The sequence below is a fragment of the Colletotrichum paranaense genome (assembly GCF_030867605.1).
Source record: "Colletotrichum paranaense strain IMI 384185 chromosome Unknown Scaffold_18.1, whole genome shotgun sequence".
In the NCBI taxonomy this organism is placed as follows: Eukaryota; Fungi; Ascomycota; class Sordariomycetes; order Glomerellales; family Glomerellaceae; genus Colletotrichum; species Colletotrichum paranaense.
In genome coordinates this window covers 605,955-618,571 of record NW_026848976.1, presented here as the reverse complement: position 1 = coordinate 618,571, position 12,617 = coordinate 605,955, and the positions used below count along the sequence as shown (strand labels likewise).

The 12,617-nt window shown below is 56.1% G+C and overlaps 6 protein-coding genes across 6 annotated transcripts; 4 read left to right on the top strand and 2 right to left on the bottom strand.

Moving 5' to 3' along the window:
- Window positions 1-505: 505 nt before the first annotated feature.
- On the bottom strand, window positions 506-4,015 carry CPAR01_15255 (eukaryotic translation initiation factor 3 subunit A; the record flags this gene model as incomplete). Its single annotated transcript, XM_060499504.1, has 3 exons — window positions 506-3,544; window positions 3,596-3,859; window positions 4,013-4,015. 3 exons carry the CDS (start codon window positions 4,013-4,015, stop codon window positions 506-508), a joined length of 3,306 nt encoding a protein of 1,101 aa, XP_060341936.1.
- Window positions 4,016-5,107: 1,092 nt separating this feature from the next.
- Window positions 5,108-5,735, top strand: CPAR01_15254 (uncharacterized protein; the record flags this gene model as incomplete). The annotated part of the gene is made up of 2 exons (XM_060499503.1): window positions 5,108-5,227; window positions 5,427-5,735. 2 exons carry the CDS (start codon window positions 5,108-5,110, stop codon window positions 5,733-5,735), a joined length of 429 nt encoding a protein of 142 aa, XP_060341935.1.
- CPAR01_15253 (uncharacterized protein) lies at window positions 5,619-6,063 on the bottom strand (the record flags this gene model as incomplete). The annotated part of the gene is made up of 2 exons (XM_060499502.1): window positions 5,619-5,838; window positions 5,897-6,063. The coding sequence occupies 2 exons, from the start codon at window positions 6,061-6,063 to the stop codon at window positions 5,619-5,621; spliced, it is 387 nt and encodes a 128-aa protein (XP_060341934.1).
- Window positions 6,064-6,718: 655 nt separating this feature from the next.
- Window positions 6,719-7,366, top strand: CPAR01_15252 (guanine nucleotide-binding protein subunit gamma; the record flags this gene model as incomplete). Its single annotated transcript, XM_060499501.1, has 2 exons — window positions 6,719-7,137; window positions 7,246-7,366. The coding sequence occupies 2 exons, from the start codon at window positions 6,719-6,721 to the stop codon at window positions 7,364-7,366; spliced, it is 540 nt and encodes a 179-aa protein (XP_060341933.1).
- Window positions 7,367-8,283: 917 nt separating this feature from the next.
- On the top strand, window positions 8,284-8,481 carry CPAR01_15251 (uncharacterized protein; the record flags this gene model as incomplete). Its single annotated transcript, XM_060499500.1, has 1 exon — window positions 8,284-8,481. A coding segment is annotated over one exon (198 nt), but the record flags the coding sequence as incomplete, so codon positions are not given.
- Window positions 8,482-10,742: 2,261 nt separating this feature from the next.
- On the top strand, window positions 10,743-11,838 carry CPAR01_15250 (selT/selW/selH selenoprotein domain-containing protein; the record flags this gene model as incomplete). The annotated part of the gene is made up of 3 exons (XM_060499499.1): window positions 10,743-10,824; window positions 10,983-11,086; window positions 11,197-11,838. 3 exons carry the CDS (start codon window positions 10,743-10,745, stop codon window positions 11,836-11,838), a joined length of 828 nt encoding a protein of 275 aa, XP_060341931.1.
- Between the last annotated feature and the right edge of the window lie 779 nt (window positions 11,839-12,617).

Sequence of the window (12,617 nt, the reverse complement as noted above, 5' to 3'; positions counted from 1 at the left end):
GTCGACCACCGCTACGAGGTCAACATGCTCTTACACGCCATTGATAGCGACTTACTGGGCAGCATCGTAACCTTAGTCCACCGTAGACCACCGACAACATCAACAGCACACATTCGAGCATCACCGTAAAAGAAGGAGACGGGTATAAGTGCAAAAAATAATTCAATTCCAGCCAGGAGCTATGCCAAAAAAGTCATGTCACATTTCACCCCCGTCCTGATCGACGATTGAAGGCTATCTGTTACTTCCATTCTAGCTTGCCCCCTCTGTTAAAGGAGCGGGTTTTTAGAGAAGAAAACCATCCTTCCCGGGGGGCTTCTAGAGTTACATCCTTTTTAAAACAACTTCCTGCCTAACCTAGAACGCCGATGCAGAACTTGCGGTAACCACTTCCCTTCACTTCCATCTACCCCTCCTCCCCTCTTTCCTCCCCCCCCCCCACAATTTTCGTTGTCCTTCCTATGTGACTCTTGCCATGATAAGTGTCTTTATCGACACTACACATTTAGGCCTTGTCGCGAAGGTGACGGGGAACCCACTTGCCGGGAGCGCCGGAAGCCTTGAGGGGCTCTGCCGGCGTGGCAGGCGAGGCAGTTCGGTCGGGGCGGCCGTTCTCACGATCATCGCGTCCGGAGCCTCCGCGGTTGAGGGGGGCACCACCACGGTCGCCGGAGGCGCGAGGGGGCGGGGGCGCACTGTCGGACGACGCGCCACCACCAGAAGCGGCCTTGGCGGCCTCACGCTCACGCCAGCTGGGCTTGTTGCCGGCGAGGGCGAGACGAGGCGGGCCTCCGGCACTGGGGCGGTCCTCTGAACGTTCAGGGCGCTCAGAGCGCTCAGCACGCTCGGAAGGACGCTCATAACGGTCAGAACGCTCGGGGCGCTCGGAACGCTCCGGACCACGGGATGGGGGAGCGCGAGCAGCAGGGGCGGCATCGGCGTTGGCGGGGGAGGCGGCCTTGTTGGCGGCCTCGCGCTCGCGCCACTTTCCGGCACCGGGCAGGTTGAGCGGGCGACGACCCTCGGGAACGGAATCGGTGCCACGCTCGGGAACGCGGGAAGGTGGTGCGGCCCGCTGAGACTCTCTCTCGGCCTTGCGACGGGCCAGGGCCTCCTCCTCGCGTCTCGCCTGGAGGGCAGCCTTCTCGAGACCCTCCTGGCGCTCTTGCTCGCGCTGCTCCTTGAGGCGCTGCATCTCGGCTCTCTTGGCCTCGGCACGTCTCTCCTGCTCCTCCTTCTCTTTGGCGGCACGCTCCTCGGCCTCGCGGAGGACTCTCTCTTGCTCCTCGCGCTCGCGCTTCTCGCGGAGCTTGCGGTCGCGGTACTCCTTCTTGCGAGCGGCGATTTGCTTCTCCAGCTCCCTCTCTGCGTCTCTGCGGCGCTTCTCGAACTCGTCGCGGCGACGCTCGTGGAGGTTGGCGCGGAAGGACTCGTACTCGGGCATCAGGCGGGTGAGGCGGTGCTTCAGCTCGACGCTCTCCTTGTGCTTGATCTCGGCCTCCTTCAGGGTCTGGGCCTTGACAGCCTCGTAGGTCGCCCGGTCCTGCTCCGTCTGCTTCTTGTAGTCCTCGGGCAGCTTCTTGGCCTCCTCCTTTCGGAAGGCACGCTCCAAGTGGTCGATACGCTTCCAGACGATGCGGAGCTTCTCTGAAACGTCGTTCTTCTCACGCTTGAGCTGCTCTAGCTTGATGGCATGAATGGCACCGGAATCGAGGTTCTCCAAGTTGTCCATGTCGATGTCGATCGTCTTGTTGCCAATCTTGAGGTCGGCAATCTGCTTCTTCAGCTCCTCCTTGCGGACGCGGTCACGCTCGGCCTTCATGCGCTTCTCTTCGCGCTCCCTCTGCTCGGCAGCGAGGCGCTTGTCCTCGGCCTCCTGGAGCAGCTGCTCACGAAGACGCTTCTGGCGGGCATTCTCTCTTTCCTTACGAGCCTGAGCCTCAGAAGCCTCCTCCTTGCGCTTGTGGATGACCTCCTTTCTTGCAAGAATGGAGTGGTGCTCCTGCTCGGCACCGGCACGGGCACGCTCCAGAGCGGCTTCCCTTGCGGCAACAAGGGATTGGTTGTATGTAGGGTCGATGTAGAAGCAGGTAGTGTGGAGAGACTTAACGAGGCGGGTAAGCTGAGAGCGGACAATCTCAGAGGGGGTGCTCTGGAGACGCTGGACAGAGCTGCCGTCGGCCTCAGCTGAGCCAGCAGAAGATCCAGCGTGAGCAGCCTTGGCGGAGGAGAAGACATCGTTGTCGAAGCTGAGGACACCGGTGGCGTGGTCCATGCGAATGGCCAAGTCACCCTTCTTGTTACCATTCATGATGAACTTCTCAATGGTGCCGCGAGTAACCTGGAAAGGCTCGGGGAACTGAGCAAGCTTCTCAACAAAGGCCAAGTCAACAGTCTCGTACACCTGGGAGAGCTGCTGGAAGAGTCTAGTGAGGATGACCTGTTGCAGAGGCAGGATGTACTTCTCCATCTCAGCATCGTCACCGATCTTGGTGAGAATAGGGGAGATCTTCTGGCAAATGGAGAGAGGGTGGAAGTCGACCTCGAGGATGTTGTACAGATCGCGGATCTCAGGGCGAGCGCGCTTCAGCATCTGCTTAGCGAGGGCATCGCGGAAAAGGCCAGCACGGGTAGGGGCCTGGCCCATGCCGAGCAGGTGCGTAAGACGGGCGTTCTTGTTCTTGCGAGACTCATCGAAGTCGACCATGGCACCGCGGGAGCGGGTGGTGCTAATGACAGGGATGGCGAGAGCAGACAACAGCACGAAAGAGGCGGCCTTCTGAAGGTCGTTTTCGGTAGCGGGAGGGTTGTCAGCCTTCTTGCCTTGTCCGCTGGCAACGACAGCGGCGGACTGGCGGAGAAGGGTGTAGTATCTGGACCAGGCGGCGGCGTGGAAAAGGTAGTTCTCGCCGACAAGGAAAATACGAGTGAGCTTCTCGTAGTAGTTGGCCATCATGATGTTCTTGGGAGGGCGCTTGCTAAGGTTGAGGAGAGTGTGGATGTCCTCAACGGAGCGGAAGGCCTCCTGCCAGAGCTCTAGCTCGACGGCAACGTTGAGCTGCTGGAAACGGGTCTCCAGGTGACGCTGCAGGGTGTCGGGGTCACTGAGGTTGATGGCGTGCATCTGCGCAGAGTACTTGGCGGCAGTCTGAACATGGTTGCGGAGCAGCTCGCAAAGTCTGCGGAACTCGGTCTTGCGAGTGTACTTCAGGCAGAAGTCGAAGGCCTGCATGGCAGTGCTCTGGTAGAGGATCTCGAGACGGGCATTGTTGCGAAGAATGTCGAGAACGGTGCGGTATGCCTCCCAGAGGAACTTGAGCCACGGGGTGACGATGGCGCGGTCGGTACGGTCGCGGGACTGCTCGCCGGAGACGGTGGCAAGGAGGATGGACTCGGGTGTTTCGCTAGCCTCCAAGTCGTCGACGTTGGTGGTGGAGGTGTTGGCCTCGATGCTGGACTGGACCTCATCGGCCTTGGCCTGGGCAACGGTGACCTTCTCGGCGGCGAGCTCGATGAACTTCTTGAGAACCAGCTGCGCATATCCCTGTTAGCAACGGTTGCCCTAACCCATTTCTGCGGCGGCGAGATGGCTTACCTCGATGGTGCCGATGTTGGTGTTCTGGCTGATGTTCTTGTACTGGTAAAGGGCATCCTTGGCCAGCTTTCCCTTCTTCTGTTCGACGGAGAGCTCTACCAACAGGAGCATCACCGGCTCCAGCGACGCGATGGGAACATTTCGGCTTCTCTTCGAGGTGATGTGCTCGTGGAGGAGGGTGAGGGCGGCCGGGACTTGGTTGACGCCGATGAGCTCGTGAGCACGCTTGAGGACGTTCTCCGGCTTCTGGTGAGGTGGAGGAGGCTATGGCTTCTTGTCAGTACTTCAGTTCGACAACAGCAGCAAGCAACATGACGCCCCGTGATAGCAAGGTCGGAGAGGGGTAGCGTCAAATCCATGTGGGAAATTTTTGGGCAGGCGGGCCCAGAGGTTGAGAAAGCGAGCAGAGGAACTCACCATGATGGGCAACCTCCTCTGCGGGAAAATACTATTCTCGAGAGGGTCCTTGGTTTGAGGAGTTGCAGCGCAAGCCTTTTCGTGCGAGCGAGATATTGACTTGGCTGTCGCTCGGTGCGTTGGCGTTGATGCTATACACAGCAAAGACGAATTTTTCAATTTCGTGTGTGGCCGCTATGCGAGTCCTGAGGGGCTCCGAACGTCCGTGCGTTGTGCGAAACGGATATCACGTGATAAGAGATTATGTCAGCCGAGGCTGACTGATTTACCACCCAAGGTTTGCTGCACCTTCCCGTCCCTCAGTTCACTGCTGTCGTCCCGTCCCAAATTATTGGGCAGGCTAGGACTGAGGTACCTCCGATGTCATTTGTTGTCCCATGGCTCAATTCCGTCACGGGAACGAAGTCGCCGATGACACTGTTGAGATGATGTCCAATTCGAGTGAACATTGCGCTTTCCGTTGCGCTAAGTCTCTTCGAAACCTTCCTTCCCGTCACTTCACTTGATAGGTCCCAACCGCGATTTTCAGACTTATTTGCCAGCCTTGTCGGTTTCTAGTCAAAAGCCTCCCCGAACTTTCTCTAATCCCGGATACGGACGGGGGCATGCTCCCGTTGTGCTCCACCGAGACCGAGGTAGATGGCGACTTCACACACTTTTTTTGGCAGAGCGGGAAGATCGAGAATCACCGATCTTGAATCGTATCTCCTCACTTCCAACTTGCAGGCACAGGGGACATGTGCATAATTATACATTCGTGAACGGGTAGGGCAGCAGTATGGATAACTTCCTCGGACAGGCTTGTAAGTTACGAGTATCTTCTGCGTAAGTATAAGCGTGTCGTCACTTCGGGTAAGCTGGCAAAGAATTCGCGTTGGACAAGACGAGAAAAGGACCGATATTAATCGGTACATCTCTTATGAATATTCCCGATATAGAGCATGGCGCCGTGGGCATCTCTCATGAGCGTGTTCTTTCAGCTAGCCCCTCGGCAGCTCTCCGTTCTTTGTCTGGCCGGAGGGCCAAGGGTCGTCAGCCCAACTGAAAACGTCATGAGGTAGAGTTCCATGGCACGTCTCAATGTTAAAAGCAAAAATGTCGTTGACACCCTATCATACATACGACGGTCCTCGTGAAAACTTCGCGACATCTATTGGCTTCGGCATCGAGGCGAGCCGGCTAGAGAGTGCCGCACGATATATGGGAGACTTCTGTGTAAGAGTCGGCAGTGCAGAGTCAAAGTCTGATCGAGATGCCGGGTCTTGGTATGGCAGTTGGGCACGGGAATCGCAAAAGAAAGGGGAGAAAAACGAAGGTCAAATGTTGGGTTCGCCACACCTGATGCCCAAGATGTGCAGCTCATTCATCGTCATCAACCTACACCACATGCTGCGACTTGGAGTACTCTGTACAGTCGTGGGTGTCGCGTCTCGTGCTCGTCGTCATGACTGTATCCGTGTTCTATGGGCGCAATCGGGGTACCGGCCAACTAGGGGAAACCCAAATATGGGAGATTGCCCGCTCCGGCCAATTTCCAACCAATCCCACCAATGCTGGTCTACAACAGATGGGGTCCGTGCGCCAAGTCGCTTCTCTACGTACAATTTCAGTATTTCTTGTGAGGCGACTGGAACCTCAGCGAACACCCCCGCCGGCGCCGGGTCCAGTCACCACCCTTGCCGACCCGTCCGCTGTCCAATCCAAAAGCCACAATGATGACTAAGGAGAAGAAAGTGGATGTACCTTTAACCGCCTGGAACACACTGTCAGGTACCACACTCCACCCGGGGGAGGGTGCTGCCAACAGCAACGCAAACGCACTTGACCTGCAGCAGTGCAGCATGCAGCCTGTACAAATGCACAAACATGCACACAAGCACACACAGGTACTGTGCAGTAGACCCCAGGATGTAAACCTGTGATGGTCTGGCAACAGCTGGCAAGTACTCTCGCTTCGGTTCGCTCCATAAAAATCCGCGCGCGGTACTCCGTACAGCAAAGATGCAATGCGGCTCGGTACCCTCCAGGGACGGGGCGGTCGTTGCTTCCATGGCGCACCTGGTGGCCCTAGCGCAAGAAGGTAACCTTGCGTCCATTGACCTTTGACCTTTCCTTTCACGTTAGGGGAACCTTTCCCAAGGGCTCCGCAATCCAATCCAATCCCAGCTTTCCTAGTCCCAGTCCACAGTCCCAATTCCCAGTCCCAGCCCGTCTCCCAGACACTAGCAGTACGTGACTTCCCTCCCGTCCTCTCTCTCACCTACTCAATTCCCAATTCCCAACTGCACCTGCGGCTTGCCTGCACCTACCTACCTCTACCTCTACCTCTACCTTTCCTTCCACTCACTCCCTCCTCCTTCCCCGTCGCCCGTCCCGTCCTCTCCTTTGCTTTTCCAAATCCCAACCCATTATCCGAGCAACCAACCTACCCATCTCTTCCAACACTCGTAATCCTCCCCCCCAAATCCAATCACCCCCGACGTTCTTTCCTTTGTCGATTCGCTTCGATCGAAACCGGCCTTGATCACTCTCTCAATTCCCCCGCGGTTCTCGCTGCTGTGAGTTTTTTCGCCCCCCCTACTGGCCATTTAAATCCTCCCCATCCCGCTTCCGATCCTGAGCTCGTACCACGGGGTGGTGGGAAAACGCGGCAACCACCGCCAAAGCGGAGTCAAAAGAGGGAAACTTTAATCAAACTGACACGATATGCTCTCTCATCAGGAACGCTCTTCTCACAACACCACCACCACCTCTCCTACCACCGCCGAATCATCTGCTGTAGCCACCACAGCCACTTCTCCCACCTCTCGCCAGCGGCAGGATCAGGTCCAACAGCCTCGTTCCGACGACAAACAATCACGACGACAACCCGCCGCCGCTGAACCCTCTGTCGCCGCCGCCGTCGCCTCATCCTCCGCGACACCTTCTTCATCAAAGTCTCCAGCCCCCCGATCCGCGACAGCAATGCCTCAATACACCTCCCGCGATGTCGGCGACCCGTCGCAGATCAAGAAGAACAAGCAGTCGATGGCCGACCTCAAGCTGAGACGATTGACGGAACTCAACAACCGCCTGCGCGAGGATCTCGAAAGGGAACGGATTCCGGTCAGCAATGCTTCTAAGAGGTAGGTCTCGGATTATCAATCATCATCATCGATGCAAATCAATGCGAACAAACAGCCATTGATTCCATCGCGAACGGGCGAATCAGCGACTAATTCACATCATTCTAGCATCATTGCCTACTGCAACAGCACGAGGGACTACATGGTTCCATCGGTTTGGGGCGCTGTCCCCCGCGGCGAAGACCCCTACGCACCACAACAAAGCGGCGGATGCTGCTTGGTGATGTAAAGCAACGTATATCATGGGTTAGCGATGTTGATATCGGAACAGTCGATATGCTCCGATCGGATTGTCATTTTTCTATTTTACGCGTGGAATACCAAGACCCCCGAGGGCCATCGGGAATGCAGCAACCTTCCGTAAACAGCGAACGATCGTTTCTTCTCGAAGAACCGGAAAGAAAACAGAGGACACCTGCTGGTTATTCTTTTACGCGGTCGTGGAATCATCGGAATCCCAAAAAAGTCCTGGACCAGCTTGGAGTCGAAGAGAAAAAGCAAACAAAAGTTTCCTGGGTTAGGAAGGGTTTAGGGGGGTTCTACAATGCCAGCCAAACGACAGATACCTTTGTCCCCTTTGACGGATCAAAACGAAAAGCCACGGACAGCGACACGGGTTAGTAATACTTGAGAGAGTGAGTGAAAAAGGGAGAAGCGAGCAAGCTCCGTCAGCGGAGGAGGTGGGTGAGAGGAAGCGAGGGGAGATGCTTGAGAGTTGAAGATGCAACGGACCCCGCTACGATAATGCTTCTATGTTGTTCTTTTTCTGTTGTTATTGGGAGGTTGTCGTTGGGGAGGCAGGGCTTTTTGGCGGGCAGCTCTTCAGCATGTAATAATTCTCTTGATGTCCTGTACTCTTTTTCCTTCTCGGGTCTCCCCCTTATCCACTATATCCCGCACCGAGTGTGTGAATAGCTTCAATCCATCAAATTCCCTGGTCTCCCCGAAAAAACAAGATAACAATTCGAGCAATTACCACGGCTTACGGTCGCGTCGTACTTTGATGTCGGGGGGTGCTTGGTGCCATGCAGTTGATCGATTACTGGGGTAGGTAAGAGGCGGATAGACGGCGGCAATCATGGACAGCAATTCGATTAACGATGAATCAAACAAAAGTGGTGTGCATGTTACGGATACCTGAAGCCTGAAGGGGGGTTTCACAAGAGGGTAGATCACCAAAACCCTCCTCAAGCCTGCATCTCGCGCGCCCCCCGTGGAGCCACGAAATCACTCGCATCTGCGGTGGTCCCATATCAGGTCATTTCGGCCAACCAATGGCCGCATTGGCGGGACCCGGGGGGAAGCAGCCAATCCAATTTGGGGGGAGGTTTAGAAGCAGCGTGACCTTACCTTCAGGTATGGTTTACTACCTTACAGGCTTACGCAAAAGTAATAGGAACTCCCGTGACCTGAGCCAGATTTCCGCATCGCATCTCCGAAATGATGGCCAACCCGATCGCGTATTGGTAAGCAAGCGAGAGGGGGAGTGAGGGTGGTGACCCAGAGTCCTGGAAGTAGGGAAAGACGAGAGACATTGCAAACCAGTTCACATCAGGGCCGTTTACCTTACGGATACCTAGAGAGACAGGCAGACTTCTGGGGAAAAAGCAAAGAGGGATTGAAAACGGGAATGGGGGACAAGCTTTTTCGTGTGGTATTTTTTACTCCCCCTTCCTCGCCTTGCGGTCTTTCTGTGGGGGGGGGGGGGCGGGTACGATTGGGCTGGTGCCACTTCAGGTCACAGGTGAGAGAGCAGGAAATCTGAGACATATGCAGCGTCCCTTTTTTTCTCTTTCGTTCTTGTCCTCACCTCCATTCTCTCACTGTGAAATTATGAATAAAGCCAGATTTATGGATTCATGACCCCCTGCGCCCTGGCCGAGCGAGACTGGGGGATGAATCGTTCGGCGCCGACTTTCGAAATCCTGGGATTGGATCATTGGATGCCGATGGGGGGGAGGTTACCGCACTCCGCCTGTTCGAGGCCGAAAAGAGCTACAAGAGCACCAGCTTTCATTTCCCGAGGATTACATCGGGCCTGGCCCGCCTGTCAACTCATCTTTTTTTCCCTTCGCTTCGAGTCTTCGGCTACCGGGGGGAGGGGGGGGGTTAAGAAAGAGTACAGTAGTGGTGGGACCTGTGGTTTTCTCTTTGGACCGTCGGTGAGCCGCCATTGCCAATTGGAGTTGTTGTATCCGTAGCCTGTACTGCGTACGGCGCTCGATAAAACACTGGTTAGATGAGGTTCAACGTTCTGGTTTGCTTCATACGGTGTTTCACTGTGTCCAGATACTGAATGATGGCTACTACTACTTCTACTGCTCTCCTTCCCCTTTCTCCCTCCCGCCATCGCCGCTGCAACACCACAAATCTTTCCTTTCAATTCTGGTCCAAGGTATCTTTGCCTTCTGGTGTTCGTTGCCGGACGGGGCTCCGTACTCCAGCACCCCCTGTTACTACGCCCCTATCCCGAGGTTGCTGCTGTACCCGAGGTGGGTGATAACCGTCCTCTCCTCCCAGCAAAACCCCCAAGATCAAGGCGATGTGCCCACCGCCAGTGTTCTGCAGACGTTTGGGCTTTTGCAGGCGCTGGCTGTATCACTATGCAGCAAGGTAAGATACCTCACCTCACGGTCAGGAAATTCCGGAAACCACTTTCCACGGGTCCCACGGGTACACACGTGTTTCCAAAAGTCTTCCCGGCCCCGGAGTTACGTGTGCGCACTTTATGCACACGTATCCGTACCTTACCTTACCTATTCTACCTCAGAGTCGACTCAGGACCGACTTTTCCCATCGTCGTCAGTCGAGAAAGGGCCCGGCGCGCAAACGCGTCCCAAAACAACAGACACTGTTTCCGCACGACTCACTCCCCGTCTGGTGTTGCTATTTTGCAGCACAGGACAAGTCCGAAGAAAAGCCCTGCCGGCCCTGATCCCTGGTGCTGGCCCACCCGTACCTGAATTGCTGCAGGGCGTTCGAGCCACTGGCTGCCACCGACGTGCTGGGTTCTGGGGGGGGAATGTCCTGGGAGGGAAGTTCATATGCGGGCCCGTTATTCTCTCTTTTCTGGCGTGTGCCTGGCTTTTCTCTTTTCGTTGCTCAATGGGACGTGCCGCCAGATGGTCACGGCTGAGAGCAAGGCTCTTGCCGGCTGGCTGCTGCATCACCGTCCTTCCGAGTGCGAGTTCGGATCCGAACAGTTTCTTACAATAGGTCCCTCCACTCCATCTCCCCATGCACACTTCCGTCGGGTCCTTTTTTGTTTCGTAAGCCAGCAAGTGTGGCTTTTCCATTTCCCCTCCTCCCAGTCTCAAGGGAACCAGCGCCGGCATGGCCACAGCTTCCTGCACGCTTACCTGATCATCAGAGGAAAGCTGGGATGGCACCAACCGCCCCTCCTCCTTCCCCCTCTTCCCCAATCCGAAAAAGTACTGGCTGGCCGCCAATGACGCAGGAAGAACAAGAGAATAGACGCCATTTCCCACACCATCCCATCCTCTCCCCGTGCAGCCTACCTAATCACTACAACGCGGAGATCACAAAGGTCTGCACAGTAGTCCACTCTCCTGTTCCTCGTTCCAGGTAACAGCAACGATCCCGAAATGGCCGAAACATCTACCGAACCGCAGTCAGCGTCGACATCAACGCCGCTGCCCCGCATCGCGATCCAGTTCTGCACTCAGTGTAAGTGGATGCTTCGCGCAGCATATGTAAGTACAAGCCAAAGGGCAGGAGGAGGAGACCTCACTGCCGGGTCTTTTGCCATCCATCTTTACTTCCTTGCTTTCCTAATTTGTAAACACCTACCTTTATCTGCCGCAAGGTAGGATACACTTACACAGGTCCTACCTCTATACGGGAGGTGGCCGTTGATGACCTCATCCTCGGCAACATCCCTGACACCCTCAACCTCCTCTTCCAACCCCTCCAACTCGTGCTTGGCCTAGTGTTGCCCTTTCCACCGTGAATCAAGCCCATCATCCGTCCCTTCTACCCTGCTCAAAAGCCAGGTATACACAACTCGGCAAAACAACACCTCTCTTACACCACAAACAGTTCGCCCAAGAGCTCCTATCGACGTTCGGAACCTCCATCGGCGAGGTCGCCCTCCAACCCTCCACAGGTGGCACCTTCACCGTGACGCTAACCCACCAACCCGCCGGCGCGACAACGACCTCCTCAACGATCCTCTGGGACCGCAAGACCGAAGGAGGCTTCCCCGAGACCAAGGAGCTCAAGCGCCGTCTCCGCGACGTCATCCAGCCCGGCAGAGACCTCGGCCACGTCGACCGTAAACACGCGACGACGGATCAGACTTCAACGACAGCAACAGCAATCACACCCGAAACCTCTACCCAACAACCACCGACCCTGGCCTCCGACGCACTCGCCGCGGCGCCGACAATGACGATGCCTTCCTCCGCAGCCGCCTCGGACGTGGTCTCCCAGCTCAAGAAGCACCCCGCCAACGCAGGCCACTCCCCAGCCGGCAGCGAAACGAAGCCCACCTCCGAGAGCAAAGAACACAATGAATCCTCTTCTCTAAGCGACGCAGCCCGAGACGCCATCGGCGCAGCTCGCGCGAACAAGGGACAGCAGGCCAAGGCCGAGATCTCGCCCGCAGGCCAGCTGCCTGGTCAGCAATATGACGATCCGCCGGCCAAGTTCAACAAGGAGAAGTGCGAGGACTGTGCATGAGAAACCCGGGTCCCTATAGATACAATCGGCACCTGATCTGGTCTAGTAGGCCAATGTATTCAGCCCTGCCCTGCTCTACTCTGGTGTAGCCAGCCTTGCTAGGCCTGGCGCGGGGGACCGGAGCGCGGGGCTAGCCGTAGGTAGCACCATGGCCACGGGATCCCAAGCTCGCAATGTTCGCCTCAACTGCTACCCCTAGGAACTTCAACATGTCTCTCAATTTCTGTTGCCCAGTGGCCGGGGAAGCTGGGGGCGGTAAGCAAGGGCTTTGGAATGCGAACCGGGATTACTAGTGATTCGGACCTGGGGATCGGCACGGACGGGAACGTCTACGCGGTATCTAGGTGGCACGCGTGGGCATGGAGCGTTTAACTAGATGACACAAAACATGCAACGCATGATTTCAAGAACTCTCTTCTCCGTCAGCTGGAGCATACAATTTTCAGTAAACACAGACAATATACACAATGAGCACGTTACTTCCGCATCCGAGAATCCGGCCAGGTTGATCAAACGTATAAAAGTTGGCTTTTTTCATTGCAATCACTAGCCGCAGCATCCTCCTTTGCGACAGAACTCGACGTGAACCTGACCACGCCGGGTCAACCCCACAGGAATGCCTAGAGCGAATTGTTCACAGAGACTATCAATTCGGAGCCGGATTATTAGACCCCATCATTCCAAGGTGGTACACACAGTGATCTGTGCAGCGATCCCCTGAACACATGTCTCAGCAACAGACCTCTGCCGACCATACGCCCCTTCTCCTCCAGCGTTAC